Below are 21,917 nucleotides of genomic sequence, written 5' to 3'. Positions count from 1 at the left end.
TGTTTATGATTTTTATGGTTTTTTTGATAGTGAAATATGATTTATTGATGTTTAATATGTAAGTCATACCTAAGTTGCCTATTAAAAACAGGCAGGCTAAAATGGCATTATTCTTTTTAGCTGTGAGTATAGCTGTTGACCTCTACTTAGACAGAACTGGTGTTTCAAACCAAATTCTGTGTCCCTGAGGCCTATACTCCCTTCATTGCTTTTTAATGGATACATATTAACTTGGAAGGAGATTCTGGCAGCTTTTCACAGTAATCTAATCTCAGCTCTGTCCTCTTCAATATTTCCATCAGTGACTTGGATGAAGACGTAGATAGCATTCTTATCAAATTTGCCAGTGACACAAAGCAGAGAGAAATAGCAAATACTGTAGACAAGAGTATCAGGATCCAAAAAGATTTCAACAGCTTGGGGTGGTAGGCTGAATATTGAAAGATGAAATGTAAATATAAGGCAATACACTTGGTTCAAAAGAAAAGTAAAATAAAAGACACAATCCAACCGACTTAGCCTGGGCTCCCTGGAAACAGGGAGAAGAAGATTCCCTGAGATGGAGAGTTGTGTGCAGAGGGTTTGTTGAAGAGTGTTTCCATGAGATACATGTGTGAGGATGTGACAGAGGTAAGATTGGGCAGAGAGAGAAGCTACCCTGCAGTGAACCTCAGGCCTGGGCAGATTCTAAGGGGAGATCTGGAATTTGTAGGTCCCTTCAGAGACGTCCTGAATTGAGGCAAGGGGGCTGGGCCTTTGTATTCCAGTATCAGCTGGTTATTGGTTCTGGGTCACCCTGTGGGAGAGGGCAACCTTGGATAAAACAGTTACCTACAGCTGAGGCCAATTTCCAGTGAGAGAGGCAGCTGTGAGCTGTTAGCAGCCAATATTCCCACCAGCTAGGGCATGGGTCTTGGCAGAGCGTCAAAGTATATACTACCCAAGTGTTACCCAAAGTGTGGTCCTTGCACTAGCAGCATTTGCATCACCTGTGAGCTGGCTAGAAATGAAAATGTGTGGGTCCTACCCCAGCCTACTAAATCAGAGTCTCTGGGGATGTGGCCCAGAAAACTTTTAACAAGCTTTCCAGTCTCCAACTCATTTCTATGCATATTACAGTTTGAGAACCACTGCACTATGCCAACCAAAAACATTCAGAATGGGTAGATAACGGGGGTTTTAGTGACAATAATAATCTCTCTCTCTCTCTGTCTCTCTCTGTCTCTCTCTCTCTCACACACACACACACACACACACACACACACACACACACACTCTCTCTCTCTCTCTCTCTCTCTCTCTCTCTCTCTCTCTCTCTCTCTCTCTCTCTCTGCAATAGAGCAATGGAAAAGGAAAGCTAAGGAGATATTAGGCTGGATAAATTCAAGCATGTAATGTAGTCCTAAGAATTTATATTTCAGCTTAGCAGAGAGGGATTTTGTGATCAAGCTGTCCAAAGATGGAACAGGCTGCCTTGTAAAGTTGTAGAAGTATTCAAGAACAGGCTGGGTAATGCCTTGGTGTAATAATTTCAAGCATCAGGTGGACACATGACTTAAGCATCCTGATTATCCCCCTCCTACACTTTTCTTCTATTTTTTTTTTCCAAATGGGTCTCTGCCAGAACTAGTTAACTCAAGAAGGGGTACATGGTGGAAAAAAAAAAAGTTTAGGCATGATCAGGTGAAGTCAAAGTAAACAAATTTCTGTAGAATTAATCAGACTTTTATTACAGTGTATGCATTGTGAATACACAATATGTGTTTGGGAATGTGTGAGGAAAAGGATAGTCTATGTAGTATGCATACGTTTAATAACTTTGACGGTGGAACTGATTTCTCTAGAAGAATCTTACGGGCCACTATAGTAACTGGTACAATACTCAGTACTCAGTAAGCATTTGTAAGAGAGATGGCATAGCATCCAGCCCAGGCTACTGCATGAAGATCATTTCACTGGATGTTACCTAAGTAGTATTCTCAAGTGCCATTAGCTCAGCTCTTCACTTGGGCATAAATTTATAAATTTGCATACTAATCAAGGGAAGTTGTGTTATTCTGCCTTTGACTCTACTCAGACGTAGACGTTTTCTATTATTCCCTTCGAACTATTATTTTAACCTCATATTCTATTCGCAGTTTAGGAACATTTTCATGGATGGATGGATGGTTAGATAGATAGACATAGATATAGATAGGTGGATAGATAAATAAGGGAGAGGGATTGGAGAGAGAGAGAGAAAGAAAAGAGGAGGAAAAGGAGAAGGAAGACAGCTATGAAAACAACAACAATGACGATGACAGAGACAGAGAAAGATCAGTTCTCTGGCACAGCATATTTGGCTTATCTTTGTTTTCCTGAGACTTTCCACAATGAGAATGGAGGGTAAATCCTTTAGAAATCACAGAAATAATCTTGGATCCCTTTAGTAAAAGAAGTGTCTATTTTAGCAAATAGCAATAAACAAGAGTCTATTATAATTGCTGGGATCTGCTAATACATATTTTTTTTCCCTGAAACAAACTCCATTAACCCTCCTTGATACTCTATCCTCATCAACATGTTAATAACATGGGACTAACTCTTACAGTTTTTTTTTCCCATACAAAACATATAATCTACAACCTGCTAATGATTGCATTTAGCCTAATTGTTAGGTTGCTGCTGGTGACAGAAAAATTTATCCTGGCAGATAGGCACTTCTAGAAGCCCAGCCAAGCACTTGGTGTGTGTGAATCAACCTCCATATAGTTCTCACTTGGCAACCATTCCTGATGGATAGACCCCGTCTGCTCTGAGGAGAGGCCAGGGCTGCTCAACAGAGTCTGGAGAAGCTGAGTTGAAACACAGTGCTAGCAGGGTTTTGCAGACTCCTTCTTGACCGCAAGCCCCTAATTAAAAGGGCAGGATGGCTTACTCGGGCTGAGTTCTGCTCTCTCTTGTCAAGTAACAACCAGGGAGACAGACGTCTTTACAATTTGCTAGTCCACATTCCAAATGAATATAACATTTTACATGTCTGAGTTAACTGAATGTGTTGCCAATTTCATTATCAAAATATTTATAACTCAGGAAAGGATACTGAGACACAGAGAGTCTATGACTTTCCCAAGCTCAAAACCCCAGCTTTGTGACAATTCTGACACAGAAATTCTTGTATTTGAAGAAAAAAAAGAAAGTCTTCTTTTTCTTTTCCTTATGTTTACACTGAAGTATCATTTATATGATCTTGGGTTCTCTGATTCTTTGAGAATTTTCTCACGTAGGGTGACTTGTTACTTTTCAATACTTCAAAGACTTCTAAAGCATACATACATACATGTAAATAGTTCTATTAACTCTTTTCTGCTTTTGCCAGCATCCTTGTGACTGGCTCCAAGAGGGCATCTAAGCAAATATCTGCCATTCTTCTTGGAAAAGCAAGTTTCTCTCCATTTTCTTCATCTCTATTCCAAAGTTTTGCCAAATTTTGCTTTTGAAATGGGTTAGCTGGTAGAGCCTAATGATTCTAACTTTGAAAGAAAAAGACTCAAATAGTGACAGTTACATGTGTACTAGTGTCATTATTACATAATGAAAGTATCTAAGGTGAAAAGACTGATATGAACATATATTTTTCATTTTCTGATTAATTGCTTTGGTAAAAATTAAGCGCTCACTCTTTTCCAGGTACTGCAATGGGTGTTGAGGACGCTGAACAAAATTCCCCTTGTATTTATGTTTATGAATACATATGCTAGGAAAGTATAATAATATCTTTTTCTCAAAGAAGAGACATACATTCTATTAATATTAACTTTTATTCCTTCTAACATATATAGGAAGAATTGTCAATACTGTTATAATTTAATGAGGGAAACTATAGTATTCTAAATTTACTTGCACTGGGTTAATAACCAAGACTTCTTAAATGTATCCTTAATACTATTATTGTATCATTTGAGTACATATTCCACAAAAAAAATATGAAGTATTTTTAGTTCTAGCACCAAGGCTACACCAATACTTTTATTTTTATCACATCATTTTTTATGAAGATTAAAATAATTATGTCACACATTGCAAGTTTTCAGAGCTACTTTAAAATATGCTCCAGGCAAGACATGATCAGGTGGGGAAAATTATGATATTCATATTTTCAAATGAAAAATCAGATATGTATGTGCCTATCAAAAACACTCGAATTTTACAGTGTATATGATTAGCTAGACCTTTACCTCTAGAAACTGTCATTTTTTTCTCTAAGAGCCCAAACTACTTAATGATAAACTAATTATTAAATTAGTCCTAGAATGTAGTTACATAATGGTACAAATGTTGTAAATAAGAAAGGGAAAAAGAAAAAAACAGTTTATCCACAGATTGTTTGTTTCTACTGACAACACTTATTGAAGAAGGAAGGTGCACTAGTGACACACACAGTGGTCTCTAAGGCGGGTGGGGAGTAGCAGTAAACTCACGGTGTCTTCTGCCATTCCAGCAGGGAAATGGAAGAGCTGAGCTCAACTTTAGAAAGTTGCTTGGGGAGCCAGTGATTTCTAAGTCATCATTGTAAAATTTTTGAAATTCACTTCAACAATTTCACTGACACCAAGTGAACAGATAGATGAAACTCAGCAGCATGGTCATTCTGAATGGCATTCAGCTTTCCTAGATGTGCCACCTCATTCATTGTCAGTCCTGTAAACTGGCCTCTCCCCTTGCACGGATTTTGATATGGTAACTTTTTTTTTTTTAATGTTAATACCTCTGTCATCTTTTTTAAATTATTTATTTATTTAATTTATTTATTTTTGGCTGTGTTGGGTCTTCGTTGCAGTGTGCGGACTTCTCATTGCGGTGGCTTCCCTTGTTGCACAGCCCAGGCTCTAAGCCCGAGGGCTTCAGTAGTTGTGGCTCGCGGGCTCTAGAGCGCAGGCTCAGTAGTTGTGGTGCATGGGCTTAGTTGCCCTGCGGCATGTGGGATCTTCCCGGACCAGGGATGGAACCCGTGTCCTCTGCATGGGTAGGCGGATTCTTAACCACTGCACCACCAGGGAAGCCCCCGATATGGTAACTTTTATATCTTTGCGCTCACAGGACTCATCGAGCAAAATAAGAATTGGATAAAAAAAATTTAACTCCCATTCTATGGCGAGCAAAAACAATTCATAGCTACACTTACCTGACTGAACCTGAATAGGAAAGTGACCAAATTGTTGAGTAATCTACTTGTGTGGAGTTTTAAAGTGTCGTGCCGTTATCAGTATTGTCACTAGCATATACCTTGAAACCAGCTATAGCAAATCAGTTGATTAATCACTAAGTGGCTTATTTAAATGACAAAATATAAAGAGCATTTTTTTTTAATTTTGAAAAATCATGCCAGTACTAGAATGAGCCAGATGCTTTACAACATGGTATCCATAATTTAAGAAGTAGTCACTCAAAGGATTTCTAATTCCATTTCCTTATGATTCGGGTTGCTAGAATTTGGAAAAACACTCTGAGGTAATGACAGAGTAAAATTAAATATGTGGATTTCATTGCTAAGGCTTATTTCTGATTATTTTTGCCGAACTTTGCTGTGTATATATATTAACCTCGTGATACTCATAGCAGCGGGTGGTGTTGTTTTTAAAAATGTGAATGTATACTTTTTTCTAGATAATTTTAAAGAATGTTGGCTTACATGAGGAGTTTTTTTTTCTAAAGGTCTAAAACAAACTCTTCAAAGATTTAATTACTCTAACAACAGAAAATGTGAACTTTGTTTTCCAAAGGAGAACAGAGCCTATGGAAATGTTGCTTACAATAATCAGATTGTTGGCTAATCTTAGAGGAGAAAGACATCAATTAATTCACCGAGAAGCATTAGCACTATCTTTTCTCAATAATTCACATCATAAAAATTTGGGGGAAAATTAATTTAGATGATGTTATATATAGCATACATATAATAAATGAATATATATAATAGATGAACATTCATTTATTCAGCCTTGACTTATTTCCTACATGATGATTAAAACTTGCATCAAAAACTACTCTTTAAAAATCCATCCTAATTCCCACATAAATATAGCTGTACTATAAAAAAAATAAATATTTCTTCTTTAGGGATATCCATAAAATTAAGGATATTCATAACATGGTGTCTTGGAAGAAATGCTCAGCTTTGGGTGAATACGGATGTTTGGGAAAAATAAAACTCGAAGAAGCATTGCCTTTACTGTGCCTACTCTCTTATTTATTATTTCTATCACTTCTTATGTGATCCTGTCCCCAATTTTGCCTCCCTCCCTATTCCTTTTGATCTCCACTTCAGCCTCCATGGTTTCTCCATTATTTTCGGCAGTTGCTTCCCATGGGTCTCACACGCTTGGTCAGGTCGTATATTCCTATTCCTGCCCATGTATTTCCCCATCCCCAATGGCTGTAGAAAATCCTTGTCTCACACCCCTCCAGCATCTTCTTGCTTTTCCAATTCTTCTGCTTCTCAGCATTTCTTTTTTTCACTTTTTTAGCCTCTTCTTTGTCTCATCTGTATATTTCTGTCTTCTGACTCTGAGATGTTATCCACTTAGAAAATGGCACATCAGGGCATTGTTCCTCTGAGCAGATCTTCAGCACAGCCATCTGAAATGCTGCCATGAAGTGAGACTACCTTGCTATTGTTCATTTTTTTCCATAGCATATGCAAACTGCCTTGATTCAGGTCAAAAAGTATCATAATTGAGGAAATAAAATGCACAAAAATCTCCTTGATTATTTTTCCCCTAGAAATATAGAAGACAAATGATTTTGAACCAGATACGTAGAATAACACTTGTATCACAATAACAAACAGTGTTCTTTTGTTAGCATCTTATTGTAAATTCATTCTATAGGACCCTGATATCTAGTAACTTTTCATTTCCAAATAATAAGGACCTACCTATTACTTGCAAATTATTTTAATATATCTTTTACATAAAAGACTGTCCCTTCCGAAAGCTCTCATTTGGAAAATATTTTGGGGGGGAAAATAATTTTTAAAAATATTCACAGTGTGTGTTTATGTCCCCCTTTCTAGTCCAAACTCTAGCTATCTTAAGCTTTGTGTATATTTAAAAAAATAATAACAAAACGCCTATACTTTTTCATTCCTGTCAAAACAGGTTTACTAGAGTTAGTGAACTTAAAATAGTTATTGTAGAAGTTAGAAAGTTGATTTGCTCTTTCCATCATGTTCGTTGCCTTTTCACCACAGCAAAATTGTAAATGTAAACTTATTCCCTAGAAGATGAGTTGGGCTGCAATTTTCAGCTAATTGGGAGAAGCAGCCCTGAGTCGAGCACTGTCAGGCTGATTTGAGTCTTAAGATATGATGATGATTATTGTGTCAAATGTAATCAAGAATGTGCGCTCTGAACTGACTAAAGGCCTGGCTGTTTTTAATTCAGGTTCGTATATGAAGTAGACCTCTGCTTCACTGGTAGTCACAGCTGGCTGTAAACGTGAGCAATTTTAAAAATACAGTTCTGTTCTCTGTGGAGCTGTAAGGATCAGGGGTTGGATGCACAGAGGGAAAATATCCTCATTCTCTCCTTTAAAAATTCTATTTATTTTCAGTATAATGTTCTCATCTTGAAATTTCCCTGTAGCTCTGAATCAGTGGTTTTCAACCTCCTCAGATCCAATGCCAACCCCTTTCTTTCTTGTAACAAATACTTTGTAACACCTTCTTTACTGTCATAAAGTAAAATTTGTAGATAATATACCCTACCTACAGGCACATTTTTTAAAAACGGTACACTGACTTTAATTTTAAAGAGAAATGCGAGTCATTTATAATAAAATAATATGTATTTCAGTATGTAATGATTCAATCAGGATCAAACTAGAACACAAATGAAGGTTCTAGTTGATTATACTGTGAATGCAATATCAACAAATGTGGGGTGACACCAGTGTGTTGTACCGGGACTCAAATACTGTGAGTGGCATTGGCCATCCATAGTGTAATTTTCCAAAATGCTAAACAAGTTTTGACAAGATTCTTAATAACACAATGTAAAATTTTCCTTGGATTTTCATGGCAGTTAGTTGCATTTATGAAAAATTCAGTGTGTATTAAAATCTTGACAAAAGTCTTTTATATTTGTATGTAAAATTGAGTTAAGTTCTAGGTTCAGGTGTTTATAAACAGGGTTTCGCCCTACGTGCTTATCTAGTGGGACATTCAAAAGTATTATGGGACTTGGAACAGTGTTTTGTTGTATGTGGAGTCTATCATCTCCAGCCCCTCCCCACGGAATACGAGTAGCACTCTTCAAGCACCCTGTTAGTCAAAATTCTCCCTCAATTTCCAGAAAGCCTCTGTTGTGTTGTCTGTAAGATTTGTTTAAATATTTTTTCCCCGACGAGAACTGATCTATCAATTAATGAAATAACATTTTTCTCTGAAAACCTAACCTTTTCTTTCTTGGTGATCCAGTTGCCATTTTATAAGACTGAATGAAATGAGCAAACATTTAACATCTGCTAGATTGTTTAGCACAGTCTTTAAAAATTCTGTGATTATCACTGCAGTTATAATCTATTTCCACCATCTTTATTAAATGCCCTGGTCTCTACAAAAGGGTGATGATGACATTCCTTTCATAGCTATATTAATTGCCTTCTAACTAGATGTTGACAAATGCAGTCGAATTCTATATTAAAATCACAGGAGATATTATTGTAGCTACCAAAGACATGTAAAATCATGAATGCTTCTTCGATGGAGGCTGTGAGAGAAATATGAACCCATTTCTTGCAGAGACTAATCAGGTAATTTAGTAAAACAAACACAGATATACACATAAACAGAGATTTAAAAAAAAAACTTATCTATATGGTTGAGGCAAAAATAATTTTTTTCACTGAAGAATTTTTAGAATGGTAGGTAAGCAAAATGCAATAGTGTATTTACATTTCATCAGGACATTTGACAAGGTCTTTCATTATATTCCTATGACTAAGTTGGAGAAATCCTGCTAGATGCAAGGTAAACTGGGTGGTTTAACAACCATTGCATGCTTTTACACAAAGAATGTTGATTAATAGACCAGTGTCAGGAGCTCCCTGGCGGTCCAGTGGTTAGGACTCAGCGCTTTCATTGTGGGTGGGGTGGGGTGGGGGCCCGGGTTCAATCCCTGGTCGGGGAACTAAGATAAAAAAAAAAAGATCAGTGTCAAGTGACGAAGGAAGATCTCTGGTGCTATGCCACAACGTTCTATTCTCATCCCTGACATACTAAATTTTTTTTTAATAGATGAACACTTCCGTTATGTTTTATGTTATGTTATGTTATGTTATTGGCCACTCCACATGGCTTGCAGGATCTTAGTTCCCCAACCAGGGATTGAACCCAGGCCCTCGGCAGTGAAAGCATGGAGTCCCAACCACTGGACCGCCAGGGAATTCCCTTATTGGTTTTTTTTGAACATAACATGAGTGGAGCTACAGAGAGGGTGTCTATTCCAATCTACGGGTGATGCAAAGCAGGGAGGGGAGGAATATGTTGGCTGACAGAGCCAAATGCGTGCCTGGATAGGATGACTTTTAAGGCCCTTTTGGTACATGCTATCTCCAGACCGGGATCAAACTTACAGTCTATCAGAAAATTTGCCAATCCGATGGATTCATTTTGACAGAACTTATTGTTTGCTTTGCCCTCTGTTTTTGCAATGCACCTAAAAATTCATTGAATTAGCATTCTTTGCAGGAGTACATTTAATTTCTTTTTTCAAAAAATGTATTGTTTTCGTGTAGGAGTAGCAGAAATTCAGTCATTGACAATTAAATGTGACATGTTGCCCAGTGAAATAGTCCACCATTTCACTTTAACTGCTAGTACAAAACTTGATGAAAGATATAAGCTCCAAAGATTTAATATCCACACTTCTACAAAGCAAAACATAATTTTGATCACAGGATTGCTTATTCTCATTTTTAAACATCTTAGTTATAACTGAGTAATAGTCTATTATGCAGTCAATTCTCTGTAACAAACAAGAGGATATCTACAAGTTACTGTGAGGTTCAACTGAAATAGTGTATGAGAAAGCAATGTATAAACTTTAAAATTCTATACAATATAAATTATTATTCAGTAAACTTGCATCAAGAAATAATTCTAATTTATGAGTGTTTTAGAAACAAGGGATTGTGACCTTCTCATTTTTAGAAGCTGTGCCTATTTCATTTTAATTTAATGTATTGAGTGTCTGTTAAATGCCAGGAACTGTGGTGTGAATCCTTGTCCTCAAGGAATTTACAGTAAGTTGATGATGATGGCTGCTGCTGCTGCTGATGATAATGAAGATATAGAGCCTTTTATAAGCGATGCATTCATAAGTAAGAGGATTTTTGAAAGTACGTGTAGCCCTCAGATTTATTCCTTTAGTGTTGTAGTTTTAACTGAAAAAATAAATCCTTAATTTTTTACTATTCTTCGTAAATTTGACTTGATTTTATAGAAGGCCATCAGTATATTTCACATTATCTAGTTCTTTTAAATGTAGTTTCTCCCCATAGTAATTAAAAGTAAGAAAGCAGGAAACTTTAAATCTTTATTTTGATCATTAGTTTTAATTAGCTCAAGTTATTTGTAATCCTACAAGTCTTATAAATCATATCTGAGTCATTAAAAGGGATTGAAAATTAAAAGGGCAATTCTTTTAGCGTCTACCAAGACAGAGTCACTTTGAGAGATTAATTCATTTCTCAACCAGTCTTATTTCTAGGAAAGAAACATATGAAGGTTTGGTTTTCTTGTTAGATAATTTTAGTGTAAAACATTTCTCAAAAGATATAGATTTCCGGATTATCTTGGTATCATTAGCAAACATAAATTACCATTATGAGAAGGCCACAACCTTCTCAACTATAATTTTCTATTATTTCATAAGAATAAAAATATTTTATTCCTGATTGTAGTGCCCTCGTTTAAAATAAAATCCTCAAGCCTACTTCAAGTCCAAAGTGCAGTATTCATTTTAATAGGTCTCTTAGGTGGCAGCTGAAGATGATAAGCAAAGGAATAATAATTTTTGTCTTCACACAAATATACACCATAATCCTAATTCTTATAATAATCACAGCAAATGAGGCGCTTTTGAGAATAGTACTATATTAATATCCATTATGTTTACGTCACAGGGAGACTGGCAAGTCTACCTTAGGAGATAATGTCACAGTGGACTAGAGCCACTTACGTTGGAAACTGCCCAGCCTCTCTGAAAGTCAGGTTTCTCAGCTATAAAACGTTGATGATAATAACAACCTACCCCATTAACCTCAACAAGTTGTTTAACATATCAAAGGAGAAGATATACAGAGAAGAGCTTGAAAACTGAAGAGCATTGTTTTAGTGCAAAATTCTATAACAATAAATGTTGAATTTAAAGGACTCTCAAAAGTGCATTATTAACCACAAGAGTGCTGAATGAGGAATTGAGAAATAAAAGTCACATTTAGAGACTATAACTTGAAGTTCATATCAGGAATTATGAAATCGTTCGTATTTCTGAATTCCATTGAGACACCTCTACTGTAAGTTCATATAATCAGTTGATATGTTTTTAGCCACTTCTTTCCTTTTAAAGGGAATCTGCTATACGTTTGCCTTTTGATCTTAGAAAATTGAACCAACCTGCCTTGCTGTCTTCTGAATATTATATAACAGCATCTAACAATCTACTGTTCTCTTTATTTTTTCTAAGTTATTGAGGATGGGAATGCGTATTTGTTTGACTGCACAGTCTTATGAGACTTCCAGGAGATGATCTTTTTCATTGGTTTCTCTCCTAGTTTTCATCTATCCTTTAGAAGAGAAGAAAGCTACTCAGTCTAGCTTATCAACAAATTAGGAAAATATATCTTTTAAAGAGATTAACACTACAAGTGACCAAAACCAAGTTAAAGATTTTCATTATACAAATCAGAGAGAATTTATTTAGAGTAGAAATTGTGTCCAATTATAAACCCAACCCTAATCTAAGTTTGTATTCATCCAGACAGTAGTATAACTGTACATTTTTTCTAAAGGTTTTTTACAGTTCTGTAAATATCCAAAATAATATTTTGAGTCTCTGTATGTGAACCAAACCAAATGTAATCAATTACTCCCGACATTATTTTTAAACTTCTCCAAATAGTACCTTAAGGTATTGTATCAGTAGAAAAATATAAAACACAGATCTTAGACTAAAGAATGTTAATCTCTTTGTTAACATCCAAGGTAGTATCTTGAATACTGCACTTGTTCATAATATTTTGTATATTTTTTATCAATTTATTTTTCTCAGTGATAAATGCCTGAAACACAAGTCAAGTGAAGTGAGTAATGCAAAGAATAGTACAAAGTACATTTTTACTGCTGTCTCCTAACATTTTCTTTTCAGAAATATCCCAATGCTTTTAGGAAAAGTGTATAATTATGGTTATTTCTCTAATGATATATTGTGCAAATCTCAATTTTAAAAATGTCCATAGAGTAAAAAAATAAAAGAGATGAAATGTGTATTTTAAAATTCCTTACATGACTGATAATACCTATATTCTCTTACTATCCAAAGATAAAGTTCAGGTGATACATTTTTTCACTAAAATGTCTGTAGCATTGAAGAAAGTTTAAATAGATAGCTTCAAAGCTGTGGTTTATCTTTAGAGGACTAATCTATTTCTTCGTGCAAGTGTGTTGCTTCTGCACATGTTAAAAAGTCATCCTGCGTTGTCTGGGGTGACGAAAGATAGGAATGAGTTTTCTGAGAACTAATCAGCAATACTTGGGAACATTTAGGTCGTGGTTTCCAATTAACTGTGGAGAGTTTGAGTAATTTAGTACCAGACCTCAGGAGAGAGGGGATGAAAACCTCATTAATGCATATGTCGGTGAACAGAAAACCAGCAGATTTGCGTTGAAAATGGATTTTTTTTGTGTTGAAGCAAAGACCGGCTAGATCTTTCTACTATAGTTAGGGTGAGAGAATATCTTTGCATGTGTGGGTTCCCTCTGGGTAGGTATATATGTGTTTCAATGATGCCGCTTATGGTAAAGTGACAAATAGATAAATTTGTGCTCCAAAATGAAGGCCAGGATTCAGAGGCATAAACTTTCCTGCACTTTTCTTTCTTTTCCTACAATGAATATATCAGAGAGGAGTGGACACAAATATCTATTTTCAGAGTTAGAAAAACCTCTCTTTTAGGATGCAAGACTTGGGCTATAATCCCAATTCTGCCACTTACTTGTGTGCAACTTTGGGAAAGTCATTATGGTTCTCTCAGAATCAATCTTCCCAACAGCAAAATGAAACCAGCAAGAACCTATGACATATATCTAAAAGGTTTCTGATTTGTATGAAAATCAATTCAATTAGGCAAACTTTTATTGGGCATCCATCACTGTATTTTGAGATAAAGCCCAGCTAGATGATCCCCACTTCCTTCGATGAGAAAAGGAAACAAATGTTTAAAAAGATAAACATTTGTTTATTTGATAAACAAATGTTTATCACTTGTTTGGCAAATTGAGATAGAAGTTCATGAATACAGTGTGAGGCATATTACATTTGGGCTACTGGTAGGGAAGCCACATGAACTATAACACAAATCATATTGTAACTATAGTCAAATGTTTACCTATCTGTCGCCTCCACCAGACTTGAATATGTTAAATGCCAAAGTCCATGTCCATGCCTCATTGACTTTTGTGTCACCATCACCAAGCATAAACCCTGGCACATAATACACGTGGACTGGGTGCATGGCTCCCCTAATGAATGAGATGTTGGCAGGCACGTGGAAATAAGAATGAGGTTCAGATTTCAAGATAATCTGTGTGGAGGTTGAAGCCACTGGGAAGGAATGAAACATCCAACTGGAAGCATACAAAGAAAAACAGAAACACACCGTAGGTAGAAAAAATAGGGGATACCTTGTGAAATGGTGAGAGAACAAATCTGAACATACTTTAAAATCTTTAAAGAGCTATATAGATATTAGATTTACAATTTATTTTCTATGCTGGACCTTACAGCCTTCATCTCACACCTTTTGTCAATCGTTCCATTAAAAGGACAGAGTAGGGGCTTCCCTGGTGGCGCAGTGGTTGAGAGTCCGCCTGCCAATGCAGGGCACACGGGTTCGAGCCCTGGTCTGGGAAGACCCCACATGCCGCGGAGCAACTGGGCCCGTGAGCCACAATTACTGAGCCTGCGCGTCTGGAGCCTGTGCTCCGCAACAAGAGAGGCCGCGATAGTGAGAGGCCCGCGCACCGCGATGAAGAGTGGCCCCCACTTGCCACAACTAGAGAAAGCCCTCGCACAGAGATGAAGACCCAACACAGCCATAAATAAATAAAATAAAATAAAATTAAAAAAAAAAAAAGGACAGAGTATATTTCTCACTTTAGAGTTCGATAACAGAGGAGAAAAGAGAAACATCCTCTCATTGCCACAACCCTTTTGGGTCATATATCTAAGTAGATGTTGCCCAAAGACAAAGCCACAGTCTTAGAATTGTTGCTAGAAAGGGAACTAATGGGATACTAGTCCAAGCATTATTGAAGGATTTGGCTTGGATTCATGTTTTTCATTAGTGCAAATTACTAATAGAATTGCTGGAGATTAAAAGGAATCCTTTCTACAAACTGCTGTATAGCCATAGGTAATAAAATCCTAGCTTCCCCTTGCAAATACAATATAGAGTTATTTAAAAAAAAATCAAAATTAATTTATTTACTAGCAAACTAGTAGAGACTGTTATGGTTACAGAGAATTCGAATGTCAGGTTAACCGTGGTTCTATGAGTAGTGTTTGACGTTGCCAGAAATCTTTTGGTCCAAAGTCCAAGTGCTTGCTGCTAAGGTACTCACTTTCTGTGATCTATGTCTAACAACAAAAAAAGGGGAAAAAAAGAAAGTCATCCTGTAATCCTCCCCCTAAAAATATCATAGGAAATGATAGTGGTTAAAATGCAAATAAACCAAGAAGGAAAGATTGAGAGTGTTTTATTTGGTTACTCCATGACAATACCAGGGCACAGATGGAAGTATTATTTAGTAGAAGACTAAGTGCTGTGAATTTCCCAAGTTTGTCACGCTTTCAGAAACACCTGGGCAAAATAGCCTTCTATATCAGACTGAGCCTTTTTTTCCCTAAAAATAATCAATGTGTTTGTTTCTGTTTGCTTATATATATATTTATTATATATGTATATATTAAAAATCCTATAATATAGTGCACTGATTAAATATCATCCATCCATGTATCTAATCATGGAATATTGTCTATACATTAATTAAGCTCTTCAGCCTTACCTTGGAAAGTAGTAGGTTTCCCTTTTCTCTTTTGCTTTTTGTGTATTAGGTTGACCCATAAGAACTTAGTGATATTCAACTTAATAGAAAATCTGGAGTCTTAGCGATTTATTCAGAGATACCATGGTGTGTGTGTGTGTGTGAAGGATCAGATTATTACTTATCTGATTGCCTCATTGATAATCAGTTCTTCAAAAGAAAATGGAGATACTGAAGACATGCCTTCTGTGATTTTTCCCCTTTATGCAGACTTGTCTCTGGATGAGCACCTTCTTGGGCAGGTGCAGGATTGCACTAAGCTTTATAGCTCCAGCACTTTGCCCCTTCAGTAGATTCTTGCTTCTAACTGGTGATAGTGCAGCTCTGCCTCGTCTATAGATCTCCTTAAAGGGCAACCAAAGGTGCAGTGGCTCTTCAGGCTCAGTTGCTGAGTGTGAGAATCCTCCGTCCTGTCTCCTTTTGAGACGACAATCTGTGCAAGCATAGTTATATATTTCTCCACATACATTTTGTAACAAGTATATTTTTCAAATTTTTATTTAGTGTGACAATTCAGCAGGTCAAGTTCTCCAAAAGGCAGATCCTGAGAAAGCGATTAACGTGCAGGAATTTTTTCTGGAGAGTGCTCTCAGGATTCATACCTGTGAGAGAGGAAGGGGAAGGAAGCACGGTAGGGCGGAAGGAGAAGCTGGGCTTTAATTCAGTTGCAGCCACAACATCAATCAACCCTCCTCCTCTCCGCTCCCTTCCCGAATTGTCCTGAGTTGGAGCAAGGGGACCAGGCTTCTATAGCCCACACGTTAACCAGTCACTGGATGCAACCAGTACTTCTCAAAGTTTGGTCTCTAGCGTCGGTGATTCTCAAACTTTAGCATATATCAGAATCACCTGGAAGGCTTGTTAATACACAGCTTGCTGGCTTCCACACACAGAATTTCTGATTCAGTAGGTCTAGGGCAGGGCTTGAGAATTTGCATTTCTAATAAGTTCTCAGATGCTGTTGATGCTGCTGGGCTGCGGAACAGACTTTGAGAACCACCCTGCCTGTATTTACATATGGAGGTTGGTGTATGGTACCCTTATGAATAGAAGTCAAACCTTTTGAAGTCACTATCTCAGTCCACACTCCATCAAATTCTCAGCTATTTTTGTGCATTATAAAGCTGAATTGCTGATAATTAAAATTTTTATATAAAAAGTACTTAACCAATGCAGTAGATTATATTTGTAAAGCATTATTACTATTTTATGATATCTGGTCATTCTTACTTTTAAAGTTCAGCCAAATTTTCTCCAGGGTCTATAATTTGATAATCTGGATAGGGGAATTAAAAAAAAATAATCTATGTTCCAGATCTTTAGTTTTGTTCTAGGCCAATTTTTTTTTGTTTCTTTATGATTCTTATTATTTCTACATTTTTATTTTATCATAAGCCATTTAAAGCCATATGGTTACAGAAAATTTTAAAGTATGGCATATAGTCAGAGCTATTTGGAATGCACAAATATGGCATACAAGTACCCTTGACTCATTTCTAGTCTAGACTTGGCACAAAGTTTAAGAATTCAGTGTACATAGATTGATCGCAGGAGAAAGGATGCAGCCTTAAGTCTCCCACACAAGCAGGAAATAACAATCTCACCTCTGATCAAAGAGATTTTCTGCTATTGCTGCCATTGAATTTTTTTAATGTATTTCCAAATTAGAAAATATTCAGCCTGATGTTGTCAATATTTCAGACCACGAGGGTATCGTTTAGGAAAACAGTGCCTTACGGTCCTGAAAGAGTTACTGCTCTTCTCTAAGGGCCTAATTTACAAAGCAGCAAACTCACTGGTAGGATTTGGCTGGAAATCTCATTGTCTCGGTAGAACCCTTTCATCTGATTTATGTGCATCACAGTTTAGAAAGTTATTTACTAGTTACTTTCTCTGGAAGCAGAGGGTAAGTGGTGTTTCTCTTTAAGGATAGAGGAGCTAAGATGCATCAGGTGCAGCTCATATGATGATGAAGCTGATAATAAAATGCACAGTATCGAATTCTCCAAGCTTCCCTCTGCCATGAGGGAGTTTCACACTGCTCTTTTATTTTGTGTGAATTTGGAGTATGTTAGAATATACATCAGTGTCTAACCCTGCATTTGTCTTCTGCAATGTGACAGCTTATTTCTATGCCAGATTTGGAGCTGGTGGTGGAGTAAATCTTAGTGATTTCCAGTGCACGAGCCAACCTAAAATATTAGGCTGAACCGGATGAAATTGCCCCTTTTGTAGGTCAGAAATGGTCAAACGTTAGCAATTACACATGCTTCAACCTGTACATTTGTACGTTTCATGACAGATTATAACAGTAAGATTCTCAGTGTTGTTGCAATGGTTCTGAATTTTTAAATCATCTTAAATAAAAAGATAAATAAATAAGCAAATAACGATATTTTGATATTTCTCCCTGTGTTGATAATTTGCCTGGAAACTAAATAAGCAGGGAGCCAGCAGTTCAGGTCAGCCCTTGAACTCCACGAGGTTTAACTGGTTTGCCCAACCAGAACACCAAGCTACCTTTCAGCTGTGCAGTATTCAAGTTTATTTAGGAGTTGATAAATAGCTTAGTGCAATGCTTCCTTTTTTCTAATAGCTGCATCCTCATAAACCTATTCTACCCTCTGCCAGTTAATGCAGACAGAAGACTTTTATCCAGGATGAGCATCGAAACTACACTGTGGAGGACTGTGTGCTCAGCAAACACCTCACCCGTGATGAATAAACAGCTCTTCCGGGGGCTTTGCCGCCGCTGGCTTGGCAGGACTTGTTTATTGCCTGGTTTGCACATCCCATGATAAAGTTGCTGCTGAAATAAATTGCAGTTTTGCATAATTATTGACAATCACATCTTAACAAGCAGTGTGTATCATATTCAAGTGTTCAGTTTTTTTTTTTAAATCCATTTTTAGCTTATGTTTAATCCCAGAGAGTGTTTGTGTAATAATAGAAGGCAAATATGGCATGTAAATAGAGTACTAATTTCCTCACTGCAGACAAAATTTACCTGAATCTTTTTCAGATGGGACTGTTACTGCCTCAGGCAATTTTCCTTCCCAAGCTATTATTACGTAGATGTTTGCTGAGGGCATATGTGTGTGTATCCACAATACATGCATTATATATATTGTCAGAAAATATGAATAACTTTTTTTTAGACTTTTGTGTCATTAGGGAATTTGGTTCATTCCGTCTAAAAGATTAGAGACATGAGAATGGGATGTGGGCAGAGGGAACTAACATTTTTGAGCAACTATAATATGTGACTACATAATGTGTGAGGCACTCAGCTTTACACACATTGTTGTATTTTCACTCTCATCACAGCAATATGTATTGCAGATGAGAAATCAGAGAGGTTAAGTAACTTGCCATATCACACACTTGGTAGAGGATATTGGGATTTGAACCCAGATCTGTCTGGATTTTAGGCTCCACTTTTTCCATTACACATAAAATTTTTCTTTTGGAAAAATATTCTCAGTTGTATGACCATCAGGTAATGAAAATTAAAGCTAACACAATTAGAACATGATAGTGTTATGCAAAATTACATTTTGTACAATAGTTTCTATGAAATACATGGTTTTCCTACTTCTTAGTCTTTTTGTTCTCTTTTGTTCTCCAGTCCCCTTCTCTTTCTTCCTCCAGTGTTCAACTTTCTGTTCTAGGTTTGCATTTCTCCTGGCCTATCTAATCATGATTTCCTGCCTCAGGTGACATCAAAGATAAGCATGGTATAGATTTTAGGGTTTTACCTCTAAAGATTAGCTTAAACTTTTGCAGCATATTAAAATAAGCTTTCAAAATTGACCAGCAGAAACTAAAAAGCTTAAAAAAAATTTTTTTTGGAAAATTCATATACGAACCTTCAAAAGTCTAAAAGTCCAAATACACACACACACACACACACACACACACACACACACACACACACGCTCTTATAGTGGTTGATGCTTTGAAGAGGAGTTTTAGCAACAACTCACCCCTTTGTTCGTATATTACAATTTAATCCCTTGGACTTTGCTCTTTTCGTGGGATTCACTGGGTGCACCTTTCTGATGTTTGAGGAGAATTGCATCTGGACATTTGTTCTTTTGCAGAGTGAGTGAGCGAGAGACTGCTTTGGAAGAAACTCATCGATTACTGCAACAGTTCCCCCTGGACCTGGAGAAGTTTCTTGCCTGGCTTACGGAAGCCGAAACAACTGCCAACGTCCTGCAGGATGCCACCCATAAGGAAAGGCTCCTAGAAGACTCCAAGGGAGTAAGAGAGCTGATGAAACAATGGCAAGTAAGTCAAGCATTTCTACTTTATCCCTCTTGTGAATCCAGTTGAAGAATTCTCAGCATTTGTCCTTGTAATTGATACGCTGTGGATGAAATAAAATAGTTGTTTTACATGGCCTTATGTATTTAAGCGTTTGGGCTAGAAGAAGAGAGACAGAGGAAAAAGGAAAAATCATTTATTATTTCATTTAATACCCCAGTCTTCTAAATAGTGTGTGTTTTTGACCAGGAAAAACTTGCCCATAAAGCTAGAGCTTTGATAAGAAGAAACTTTGCTCAGAGAAATAAATTAGGGATTGGCTTATTAAATTAGAAAAAGTTGCCATTTTTGAGTGTTTATTTAATATTTTACATGGAAAGCATCTGTATGAATTGTCTGTTTTATTTAGCATTGCTAACTGAATCAGTTTCCCTTCATTACTTTCTAGTAAGTTTTGAAATGTTAATCTGGCATTTTGTAGCTTTCTTCCTAACATGATCTGTGAAAATAAAAATGAGATGGCTAAATTTGTCATAGTTAATGATCACACAATTTTCGACAATTGTTTTTTCCTAGAAAAAAGAATTATTGCTATAAAATTTCATAGGCATAAACAGTGAAAACAGAAGTTTCAGGTAGTTTTGTTTACATGAGGTCTTGGTGAGAATCTTATTCTGTAGTTCAGGAAGGCTCCTGATGCCTACTTTCCGGACCTGACATAATTTTCCTGACCTACAATGGAGTTTTGTTATGTATAGTTGAGTTTTCTGACTCGATATAAGAACTTTACTAGTACCGCGAAGAAAATTTGGAGTGTTAGAATAATATGATCCATTCTTAGGACTAACTTCAGTTTTTTAATGTTTTAAAATTGTGATGAAAAAAGGGATAGTATATCCTAGGTTGAAAAATAATTCCAAAATCAAATCATATTAAGCAAAGTTTCATCTCCTCCCCTCCTTGTTGTTCTCCTTCTTTTCTTCTGTTTCGATAGGACATTTGATCTACTTGGATGCTCTTGTATGTAGAGTAGATGACAGTGGCAATTTAGAGCTTCTTGGATTCCTCATTCTTGCTTTATCATTATCCTCGGACCCCACTTGCTCCCCCACAATGTGTGTTGAGTTAGTTTGATCATTTGGAGGTAGTTTGTTTAGAACAATACCTGACTTTATCTTCCCGGATATCTCCCACGGCTTGTGAATGTAAATGCAGTGTAAAGTGCATTTTTTGGTCACTCTTAGATAAACAGTTAGAAAATGTGCTGCTGTAACATATTTGATTTATGATATTTCATAAGTAAAATTTTATTTCTCCTTGTCCATGCCCATAGAGCCACCCTAGAATTTTAAATATGTGGATTCTCATACTCCCCTCAGCTATGGTAAATAAAGAGTAAAACTTTAAGTGGATTTTTTAAGCAGATTCCTTTTAAAAATAAATCCAGTGACTCAATTTTATAATAGGGACTTAATAAAATATTTCTTAAATTGATGGATGTCTTGTTGAGGGCAAAACAAGGATACATCCATCTATCTCCTATACTTTTTATATTTATATCTATAGTACTTATACAATGAAAATTCATATATAAACTTCTCATCATGAGAAACTGCAAGATTCTGAATCATTAAAGAAAAAAACTGCAGTGTTTCCTAACTATGTTTACTATGGAAGAATGGAGAATAAAGTACATTTTGTGTTTAGATTTCTGATCTCTTTCAAAAATAGTTGGAAATTATGCCGAGGAAGCTTTCTTAGCTTATTCTATATTACTCATAAAAATGTATTTACTCTTAAAAGCCATATAAAACTCCCTTAGAGTTTCTGAAAACCTTAGACATATCATTTTCCCCTTAACTGTAGTAGGACTAACTAAGATTCCAATGTTATTTTAAAAGAGACAATTTCTCATTCCCTCTCAGTTAATATTGTGTCTTCTATAAATTCCAGTTGCCTGAGGTTGAAACTACATTTTATGGATAGGAATGACATTTATAGCCAGCTCTGATTTTCAGTTAGATGGCTGAATGATGGTCTTTTGATGAAAGATTAGAAGATGTCATGGTAAAAACTCTAAACTACTGAAACTATTGATTATTGTTAATGGCACATTTCAACTGATAGAACTGAATCAAGATACTGGGGTTTAAAAGCAACAAATAGAAATGCTAAGCTTGAAAGTAAATAAAACCACATACCTTCAGAGATTACATGCAGTTTCAGTATTTCAGCTAAATCGAAGTGTTTGCTTTTTTTCCCTCCAAAGATGACTTTTTTA

The 21,917-nt window shown here is 36.3% G+C and overlaps 1 protein-coding gene across 8 annotated transcripts in view; it reads left to right on the top strand.

The window, feature by feature from the left end:
* The window catches only part of DMD (dystrophin), a 2,485,149-nt gene that overhangs the window by 1,918,375 nt on the left and 544,857 nt on the right, over positions 1-21,917 (top strand). For all 8 annotated transcript variants that reach the window (XM_082378022.1, XM_082378021.1, XM_082378025.1 and 5 more), the window contains one exon: positions 19,471-19,660. In XM_082378022.1, the coding sequence (XP_082234148.1) occupies positions 19,471-19,660 (190 nt within the window). The remainder of the gene's footprint in view (positions 1-19,470; positions 19,661-21,917) is intronic.

This window comes from Balaenoptera borealis (assembly GCF_965194805.1).
Source record: "Balaenoptera borealis genome assembly, chromosome: X".
Classification (NCBI taxonomy): domain Eukaryota; kingdom Metazoa; phylum Chordata; class Mammalia; order Artiodactyla; family Balaenopteridae; genus Balaenoptera; species Balaenoptera borealis.
This window is presented reverse-complemented; position numbering and strand designations above follow the sequence as displayed.